General features: G+C 38.9%; 1 protein-coding gene across 1 annotated transcript in view; it reads right to left on the bottom strand.

The window, feature by feature from the left end:
- Myo3a (myosin IIIA) overlaps positions 1-11,060 on the bottom strand; it is a 216,471-nt gene that overhangs the window by 30,551 nt on the left and 174,860 nt on the right. The window contains exons 27-30 of the mRNA XM_031369160.1: positions 8,941-9,103; positions 7,360-7,483; positions 3,679-4,570; positions 2,040-2,184 (exon numbers count right to left, since the gene is read on the bottom strand). Of these exons, the coding sequence (XP_031225020.1) occupies positions 2,040-2,184; positions 3,679-4,570; positions 7,360-7,483; positions 8,941-9,103 (1,324 nt within the window). The remainder of the gene's footprint in view (positions 1-2,039; positions 2,185-3,678; positions 4,571-7,359; positions 7,484-8,940; positions 9,104-11,060) is intronic.

Genomic DNA, 11,060 nt, shown 5'->3' with positions numbered 1-11,060 from the left:
CTTTCCAATTCGTATCCCTTTGATCTCCTTTTGTTGCCTAATTGCTCTGGCTAGGACTTCAAGTAAAAAGAGAATTAATTATATCGATGAACAAAGATACCTGCTTCCCCCCTTACCCTGCTTCTATGAGGGTGCTCTCCCACTCATCTACCCACCCACCCACTCCTGCCTCCCTGCCCTAGAATTCCCCTACACTTGGGCTGGAGCCTTCACAGGACCAAGGGCCTTCCATTGATGTCAGATAAGGCCCCTTCAGCTCCTTTAGTCCTTCCCCTAACTCCTCTATTGGGGTCCTTGTGCTCAGTCTGGTTGGCTGTGAGCATCTGCATCTGTATTGGTCAGGCTCTGGCAGAGCCCCCCCAGGAGAAAGCTGTATCAGGCTCCTGTCAGCAAGCACTTCTTGGTATCAGCAATAGCGGCTGGGTTTTTGGTGTCTGAATGTGGGGATGGATACCCTTGATTTGTTTTTTTATTCAGGAAATTTGGCAAAGAAGTCAAAAGAAGCTGACCAAGGTCATATGACTCTTCCTAGCTTTTCTGAGAGCTACATGTTACAAATATGGAGTCAGGTATCTGTCAAGAGAGCAAAGGTCTTGAAAGTGAAGGGAGAATCCTGAAGATTCTTCTAAGGGCCAGGAGGGGTGAGTAGGGCTCCTGAGCCTTTTAGTAGCAGCCTTCCCACCTCTGCCCCACCCCTACCTCTGCCCCAGGATGTGATAAGCCACAGAGAAAAGACTTCCTGGAACATGGGTGAATGAGGTAATACTTCAGATTTCTGGTTTTCTGATCCTGCTTGGAACACATGCTGTTCCTATTGTGGAGGTTGTAGAGGCCAGTAGGGGTCATGAGTGTCTTGACTGGAAACTATGAGCTCTACTTGATCCTTCAGAGACATATAAGACACTAAGGCCTTTGCACATCCCTAGATAACTGGAGTCAGATAATCCCAGTGGGGTGGACTGTGGCTGCTGAGGATGTGGAATTGAGGGAGCCCTTATATACCACTAATGGGAATGTAAACCAGGGCAGCCTACTGTGGAAATCACTGTGGAAGTTTCTCCTAAAACTGAAAATAGACCTATGATATGACCTAGCTAAACCATTCCTAGCTGCTTACCCAAAGGACCCGAAGTCACCATATCATGGAGATAACTTCATGCCAATGTTGTCCCAGTGCTATTCATAACAGCTAAGTTATGAAACCAAGTGAGGTGCCCAACCATAGAGATGTGGACACAGAGAGTATATCATACATACACAATGGAATTGTTTTCATCCCTAAAAATGAAGTCGTAGTGTTTCCAGGAAAATGAATGTGGGTGGAAATAGTCATGTTAAGTGAATTAAGCCAGCCACAGAAAGACACATTTATGTGCTTTGTCTTATTTGTGGCCCCTAAAGTTTTTGCAGTATATGAAATTTTGTGTGTATATATGACATGAAAGGAGAAAAGAAACTGTCTAGGAGAACAAAGGGAGTTAGCTAGAAGGGGGACAGATGAGAAAGGGGAGGGCAGAGTTACAGAGGAAATGAAGCTCAGCAAGCAACATGTATTTATTTGTATGAACATATTCTTAAACATCATAGTACCACAAACAGTCAATAAACAGCATGAAAAATAAAAGAAAACATAACCCTTACAGTTTTGTGTCTCTGAACAGAGGTTCACAGGCTCCACGCTCTTCTAGATGTGATCTTGAAATAGGGATATTTCATGTTTGCTTTTCATAATTAATCTGACATCATAGTTCTGAGCTCCCTCTTGCTCTCTGATGGTGTCATAGGTCACATTAAGGTTAAATTGTGTAAAAGGGAAAAATAATGAAGAGAAAACACCCTGGAGAGTGGTATTAGAGACAGCAGGGGTGGGTAGAACATTCTGGAAATTATGTGTCTGCTTGTAAGATATAGAATGAAAGAAAGTCTTCAGCTCTCCTGTAAGGCAGACCATCACCTCAAGTCACAGAACACAAGTCTAAGAAACAAAGAGTTTGGCATTTCCTTCTTTTTTGGGTGGCTCTACCATTGCTGACCTTTACCTGAGAGGCATTGGTGAGTAGAAGCATGTCTGTTGATTGGTTTATGGCGATAGATACCCAGGTAAAATGGCTTCAGTTGCTGGGCCAAAATAATTTCATTCAAGTTTTTCTGCAGAATGAAATACTCTTCAGATAACTTTGATATCTAAAAAAAGAGACCATATATCAGATTAAATCAAAGAATTTCAGGGCTCTATGGTCAGACACAATGCACAGTTCTTTACTAGACTCCCTAGGACTCAGGTTCTTCTCCAGGAGGTATCTGGACTAATACATCCAGATATCCAGGTCTAATAAATCCTGACTTTATACCACATTTCACTCATTTTTTTTCTCTCAAAAGTTACAAACCCTTGATGCTATGTTTCATATCTATTCACCTGTCTTCCTGGGACTCCTAAGATTGGAATTGGCACTTATTGCTGTGGTGGTCTATTTCTAAGGTCCCTACTGGCGTTTGGGTACATTAAGCCTTTCTTCCTCTTCTGTCTTCTTGGCTGACTTCAAGGCTTGGTCTTCTTCCTCCCTTGCCTCGATCCCTCATTTCCATGCTCCACACAGTTACTCTGTCTTCCATCCCTTATAACCTGGATGAGTGAAGGGTTCATGATTTTCTGACTTTAGGTTTGCACTAGCCAGTACTTCTATATCTCTTCATCTGTCTTAGCTGCAGATCAGCTCTGAGTTTCTAATACCTGACTTGATCTTTGGTGAGAAAATTTGTGCAACAAAGAAAAGAAAGATTGCATGCATGGTAAAACTTGCTTTTCCAGCTGCTTAAAACTAGAAGAGGAAGGGATTAGGGGAACTAATCAATCACAGATCTCCATTGCCAGCTGAAGTCTAGAGATGCTTGGGCCTGACCTCAGGACAGGTGTAATGCTCTCTCAGGATGCAGCTCTCAGAGGGAACAAAACTTAGATTAGAGACCAAGGATATTAGATATCCTCCTTTAAACCACCCCACTACAGAATTTCTTCAGTTACAGACTACTGGCTCTCCTGGAATTTTATTTAATTGGAAGTCATCTAGTTAACACCTGTCACTTCATACAGGATGAAGTAAAAGTGCTGATACAGAAAGACATTTTCTTGAGGTCAGAAACATAGAAAGAGAGGGCAGGAATAGCTCTTTGCTGCTCCTGGGATGTCTCCTGGAAATTCTTGTCAGCGCTCTAGAATTGCTTATTGTCGTGAGACTTTTATGTTCATCAAATACAGGGCCTGCTAAGCCACCTATCAGATTTTAACAGATAATTATGCCATACAAAGTAAAATTTGGGGGAGGGAGGAAACCTATGCTTTCAGTTTTTTGAAATGTCTAAAAAACCCCACATTTTTACTGATAACGAAAGATCTAATGGATACATGAAACATTCTACTATCCAGTGGCCTCAGTGATATAAACCAGCACCTGGGATCTTACTACAGGTGGCTCTACCATAATTTTATTATTAATTCTTATCAAAATGTATGGGCATAAAAGTACATGGCTACTTAAATAGCAGAGTCATTAATATAGTTTATTAAAAATGTCTGATAAATGCAGGTACAACAATCCCCCAGTTATCTCTTATTTGTTGAAACAATTATTTGGTAGTTTGAGGAGACTTTATCAGTGAATAAATTTATTTACATACCTGTCTTGAAAACATTGCCAAATCACACGCTTCTTTTTTTGAAGCCATTTTTGAGTCTCTCTCATCCATCATCTTGATATGATGGGTCCCCTCTTGCTTTGTCAAACAGGAATAAAGATTGTGAGTGTTTTTTGCTACTTCTGTGGGTGATGAAAGGGTCTTTTGATTCTTAAAAGGAGGTGACAGCCTGTCCTTTCCCAGCTGTTGCTTTTGCTTGGAACTCCGATATTTGCTCTGAATGATCACCGCAGCCTTGTCTTCCTCCTGGGCCTGATCCACTGGTCCAGTGTCTTTTTCTCTAAGGAACCCATGCAAGTGATAGTCTCTTTCTAGGCTGCACAGTGGTGCATTCTGGGTAACCACAGATGTTTTCTTTTCTTTTTCTTTGACATCCTCATTTTGATAGACTGACTTTTGGCTATGACTAGGATTCAAAGTTTTTCTCAGGTAAACCTCCTCAGTCAGCCACAGTCCTGGGCAGCTTGGCTTTTCCCATGTCTCCCGTCCCTCTAGACATGTTGCTTTTGATTCTTCAAAGCTGCTCCCCTCTGTGTACCACTGATAGGAACTCTGGATCACAGCGTCTTCCTTCTCCTCTTCCCTCATCTCTCTGCTTGCTTCCAGGTCTTGCACATACTTCTGCGTAGGGCTTACTTCTGCCCAAGTATCTCCAATAATATATAGCCCTTGATTTTGCCCTTCTGCATACACATTGCTCATTTTCTTCTGAGTATGGTATCTTCTGTTGTTACTCTCAACATTGGTGGCTTTTGACTCTGCTCCGAAGGGAGCTGTCTTCATAGCAGATGGGCTCTCTTTGTTGTTTGGACTTGAAATGTTGGATTCATTACTAGGAACTGTGTTTTCTGTCTGTTTCTTCACAAAAGATTCCCTGTGCAAACATGGAACTGGACGTAAGATAGTGCTAAACTAGAGCATATTACTTTTGTTAACAGCTGTGTGAAATACTGTATTGTAAGTAAGGCAAAAGAATGAAGGAAAACTCAAAATAAGAACAAATTAAATCTCATTAATAAAGAACCTCACAAAACGTTCTCTGTACTGATGCCTGGGATGACTATTTTAATAAGAAAACCAGTGTCAACTTGGAATGAGAAACAGGCTATAATGGGAAGAACTATATTTCTATTTGATGAGATATGAACATTCTACACATGATCAAGTCAGTCAAAAAGATTCAGAGTAGGTGAAGAGAGGTTCACCAAGCTCCACTCCTGGCTGAGGGGCATTGGCATTAAAGGTGAAGAGAGTCAGTTTTCTTCAGGGAAGTGATTCCTGTTAGGTTGCACATACTCTAGTAGATTTTCCTACATCCATGTCCACAATAGCATAGATTGGAGTAAGTGAGCTATGAGAGGACATAAAGTTGTGAGGGGATGTGGTAAGAGGTGAGGTGTTCTGCGAGGCACTGGAGAGGAATGGGGTTTGATATGATCAAAATACATTGTATATATCTAGGAAACCTTCAAAGAATGGACAAGTGTCAAAAATTCTAGGAATTTAATCCTTTCAGAATATAACCTTAATGACAAAAAATGCAGAAAATACACCTAGATTTGGAAACAATGTTGGTGTGTACTGAGTGCCAACTTACTGACCACAGGAAATATCTTGCAAAATTAAAATTTAGTCAGTGCTGTCTGTCCACTCATGATTGTGTAGTACACAATGATGCTCTGCCATTTGAAGATTTGAAGACTGGGAATCAAGGTCTTCTGCATGTCGTTTTCTTCCTTCTTTTTCCAACAGTATAAAACTGACATAAGAACACCACAGCCATGAAAAGGGCATTTTACCACAGAGTTAAAAAGTCATCATCTGACATCCTAATACCATCTCTTGTGATCAGTAGCAGGGGGAGGGTAGCATTGGGAAGTGTTTGTAGAGGGTAGTTGCTCACAATTTGACTCTTATTTGAGTAAGACTTAAAAAATAGACTGGGATTCCATTGTTTGTGACAGGGTCTTGTTGAGAAGCTTGGCTGGTGTTGAACTCAGGATCTTCTACCTCAGTATCCTAAATGCAGGGATTTCAGGCCACATCTGGTCTATTTTCCTAGTTTTACTGAATGCTTCTTAGACAGCTGGTGGCATGTTCAGACTTGTATCAGGAGCATAACAGAATTCTGAGAGGATCAGTCAGCAAATATGGTAGAGCTCAGGGAATCCTTCAGAAGGTGGTGGAAGGGATCAAGCACATCAAAGGAAACCCACACAATCAGTTAACCTAGGCTCTTAAGGACTCACAGAGACTGAACTGATCATTAGGGAGACTGTGTGGGTGGGACTTAGGTCCTCTACATATATGTTATGGTTGTGCAGCTTGATTTTCTTGTGGGACTCCTAACAGTGGGTGCTGGGACTGTCTCTGATTCTTCTGCCTGCTTTTGGGACCCCTTTTCCTCCTACCAAGTTGCTTCATCTAGAGTTAATATGAGGGAAGGTGCCTAGTCTTAGTGTAACTTGATATTCCATACTTGGTTGATATTCATGGAATACCTGCCTTTTTCTGAAGAGAAATGGGGAAGGAGTGGATGGAGGAAGGAGGGAGAGAAAACTTTTCTGGATGTAATATATGAGAGAAGAATAAATAAAATAGTTTTTTTTTTTATCAGTGTCTGTAAACTGAAAACAAACCTTTGGAGTTTTCAGGAGAAAGGTAGAAGCAAATTGGTATATAATTGAACTGCAGATTTCTTTGATACATGCAATATCTACACACAATCATTATTTCTAAAAGTAGTCAATTTCTTCTGTAGTCATCTTTCTTCTGTTTCCTATCTGCCACATGTTTACATTTTTCTGACTCCTGTCATATAGGTCCTACTCCTGAGGCAGACTTGGGGTATCTCTAGAGTTATCAGGCTAGTTTTACATCATTTGGACCATTACAGGCAATATCAAAGAGGACATATACAGGTCTCTGAGCACATCAAAACCTGAAAATATAAGATGTCTCCACAATTCAAGTCAACATTGGTGTTTGTTGAGTAAGGAAATAAGACCGGCCTGTATGGTATAGGGGGAATGTATGGTATGAAGGGAGGGGTGGTTACAAGTATAATGCTGAGGACTGAACTCAGGGCTTTCATCACACCAGGTAAGTGCTTTACTATACAGCCAGTCAACTTTACTAGCAATTTATTGATCATATTCTTTTTCATGATGCTCTGAGTCACTTGAGGATAAGGCCTTTGGTCTTTTTCATCTCTGTATCCTCACAACCTAACATAAAGTCCACTGAATTCTTGTGGTTCTTCAAATAGGCACTTTGAATCATGCGTAGAAAGGTTCAGGGGAGGAAGAGGCAGGTGGTGATTACTACTTAGAAGCTGTGGTACATTGGCTGCTGTGCCATAGGAATAAATGGGAAGGCTCATTTAGATGAGGGTGGAGATGTTATTGTGGATGTCAAGAGAATTATTGAAAAGGGACACCCTGACCTGAAAGTAGAACTGCAGAGAGTTGTTCCCTAAGTGTGTCCACGAACTTCAAGTGAACAAGGTTGCTAAGCGTTCCACTGGTATTTCATATATCAGTATCAGTAACACAGACAGAGCAACAAACACTGGGAACATTATTCTATGACCACCTTGAACCACCTTGTGTTGCTCTATGACACCTGGTTGACAAGATAGTGTCAGGAAGAACATCATTGTACCTTTTGGTTTCAACGTTTTTCTTGTAGTCAAATTCCTGATCCTTAGCCTGAATGCTCCTTCCTGCTGTGCTTTTCAACTTAGATGTTTCTTTTCCGTGTTTTCTCAAGAGATGTTTTCTTGCAGCTGAAACCCATATGGAACAAAGGACTGGTTGTCACAAGCAATAAAAGAACATTAAATGAATGTAAACTAGTAGTTCTAACCATCATTGTCACTGAGGAAAATAAAAGTAAGGATGCCAAATAAATCAGTTCTTTCTTTTTATTAAAGGATGGGTTTATGTCTTTTTAAAAAAAGACTATTTTTATATAAAATATAGCAATGGAATCTCCATGGAACTACAATGGCAGACACTGAGAGCGTGGAATGCAGCATGCTCACTTGACGTTATCTCCTTTTCTGCTATGTCCAGTTCTTTACAGAGAAGGCCCTACTTATCTACATGTATAGTTAGAACATTTTCACCAGTTATCCCAGGAGTCATATGTATTTTGGAATTCAGTTTTCAAAGTTGCATTTTATTTTAGAAAGATAACATGGAGTACCTATATATCCAGTAACATTCTCGTTAGGAGAGCTTCTCAGAGCAAGACTCTGGATCATTTTTTCACAACAGAAGATTATTCTTACAACTTTGAATGAAGGAATGACCAAACAGACTCACTTCTTATCAGGATATGATTAACTGACAAATGAGTTATGAAAATCTTTTAAATCAAAGCTCTGTGCATTTCAGAGTTCAGGACGAGATCCCAAAGAACTTTAATGTCTTAGGCAGAAATTACCAGTTTGAAATTCCAAAAAAGAAATTGTGGCCCATTACTGACTGATGGAACTGAGAACAGAACATGGGTTGTTTGGCAGTTATCTACCATGTCTACCATGTGAATGTTCTTCAGAATGTGGCTGTGTATGACAATGAGTTAAAAATCAATTTAGTGAGCCTAGGCTAGCACCTAAAAGAAAACAAAATCAGAAATAGATGTCAGAGTGAAAGTAAGATGTATTTTTCATTATGGCAATTTGATGAATTATTTTTAAAAAAATACTGTGGCAAGTCATCCTAGGCATGATTTAAATTTATAAATACCTTTAAAAGCAAAAATAGCAAAACCCAAAGTCTATCAATGTATTTTAATAAAAATTTGTTAAGTATGGTCATGAGTTAATACAGAGAAATGGATGCCCTTTAACAAAATAAAATTTAATTAAGTTGTCAAAAAATTATGACAATTGTAACCTTTGGAATAGAGTTGGAAGAATCTTATTGCCTAATGAGATTCTTGAGACCCACAATTAATCCAATTGTTTGCCACATCAAGCAGGACAGGTCAATTGTGTTTCATTAATCCTTGACAGGAAACTCAAAACCTCAAATTATTTAATTTAAAACAAAATCATTTACTCAAATATTAAAAGTGTCAATTGGTGCATAACAATCTAATTTGCAGTAGCATAGGAATAAAAACAAGTCACATGAGAATTGGAGGTCTGTGCATAAGAAGTACTAGATTTGATTTATGACCGGTCGTAAAGACCCAGTTATGGTTTTCACATTGCAAGTTCGCCCTGGTGATTACCTGACTGTATGATTGCAGCACTACTCTTCCTCCTCTGCTGTAGTTCTTGGTATCTTCTCGCACCCAAGAATGCTCTGACACTGGCTTGAATCAAAACAAGCTTGTCGATGGCTTCCTTTCTCATTAGATTCAACTGTTCCACGTGGTAATATTTAAGGAACACCTTAAGAAAATGAAAATAAAGTACAGTAAGATGTATACATAGAAGTATAGTGGCTGTGTATTATGTTTAAAGAACAGATTGTATGTTGAACCTCTTTGGGTTATGGAAGACATTATTTGCTTCTTGGGCTTTGCTGTTGCTTAGATTTTGATGCTCAAAGAAAACTTGTTTTTGAGAAGGGAACAAAAGGTAGACTTGACAAATTCTAGGGTTCTTTGGATTTGATAACAAGAATGGGGCATTTTGAGCTCTTGCCAGCAAATATTTATCATCATATATTCTGGGTGGATCTCATGTTTATACTTAAAACATTTCAAAGAGAGTGCTGATTCCCAAATTTAAAAAAAATCATACAAATCTATCTGTAAATTAAAGAAAGGGTAGTTCATTCACAAACTATTCATTTGTCAAATGATTTATAAAACATTAAATTTCTTTATCTGCTGGGGTTACAAAGATGAGTATGGTAGGGACTGTCAAGGCATTGTCAATGGGGAAAAATAAGGCAGAGAGAGGCTCTCAGTGGAATCAACAAGTTTCTCAACAGACTAAACATGGCTTGACTTCAGATCATTCTTAAGTTAACTTGAACTTGGGCAAGGCAAAAGCCTCAAGACTAAAGGTATTTTCCACACCTAAGATTTTTAGCTTCACCGATCCCTTAAGGAAATACCTTACTTTTTTTTTTATGGATAAATTCATCAACAAAAATTACTGTAAAGAGCTCATTGTGCCTATCAAGAAAATTATTTAAAATCAAATGTCATAGCTGAGTCATAAGAGCTGGTAACTTTGAATGTAAAACTCTCTCAGCATACCATTGAATGTGGGGGCCTGGTACCACTAGCAAACAGCATTATGGATTTTGATTGAATTCAATTTTAATTTCTATAGGATTCTAGATGTTAATATATTTAGTCCATTCTGTTGTTGAAAATTCATTTAAAATTCAATGTGTTTAAAAAGGTCATCATTTTTTTGCGTAGCATTAGAAATGTTCTTATATTAAACACTTTTATCCATGTTAATGAGTTGGAAAGGTGAAGTGGAAAAATACAAATAGCTTTAAAATGCTACTTAAATATCATGCAGAATGGGCAGGCGAAGGGCCTTTTTACAAGTTAAAACTCCATTTGAAGTCACACATGCATTTCTGGCCATAAATGATGAGGTTTTAGCCTGACAGAGTTCATCCTTGTGAGCATTTAAAATTTAAAAGAAAACAGACTGAATAAAATATATATCCTCCAAGTACCTTGAATTCTCCTTTATCAAATATCAAAGTGTTACTGATGATAAAAAAAAAATCCCTTAAACTGTCACATGGAGAATACATCCTCAGAAAGTCACGAAATTCTCTCCCCTCCTCCTATGCCCAGGACTCAGGTTTCTTTACAAATGAGGGTGTATATTTTGGTCCCGATGGGGTGGCTGACAGTAGTTATTCTTTGTCCTTAACCCATCTGGTCTTGGGGATTGTCTGATATACTTTTAAGATACATTTAGAATGTACTCTCACTTACCCCACCTTAAGATGTTCTAAGTACATGTGCCAGGTCCAATTTATCCTTTTTCCATATTCAAGATAGTGGTTTTGTTTTAAAAATTTTGTTCTCTAAGGGATTAAATAAGATCCTCAGGCTCCCAAAGTTAATAATATGTGCACCAGTACTCCAACATAGAGTGAGTCTCATGATGATGCTAAGTATTTTACTTGAGATAAATTTCAAGCTTATAATAGTTATCAAGTAAGAATTTACAAAAGAAGAGAGAAGCAGGAATCCCATTTTGATCTTTACACTAGCTTTCTGACTGCTTAGACATGATAACAGATAAAATGATGGCTGAGCATGTCAGTTCATGTCTTTAATCTCAGGACTAGGGACAGAAGCAGGTGTGTCTCTATGAGCTCAAGACCAGTCAGGACTACAACTTGAGTTCCAGGCCAGTGAGGGAT

The sequence above is a fragment of the Mastomys coucha genome, unplaced genomic scaffold (genome assembly GCF_008632895.1).
Source record: "Mastomys coucha isolate ucsf_1 unplaced genomic scaffold, UCSF_Mcou_1 pScaffold15, whole genome shotgun sequence".
NCBI lineage: Eukaryota > Metazoa > Chordata > Mammalia > Rodentia > Muridae > Mastomys > Mastomys coucha.
The sequence above is the reverse complement of the archived record's forward strand: the minus strand, read 5'-3'. Positions and strand labels throughout refer to the sequence as shown.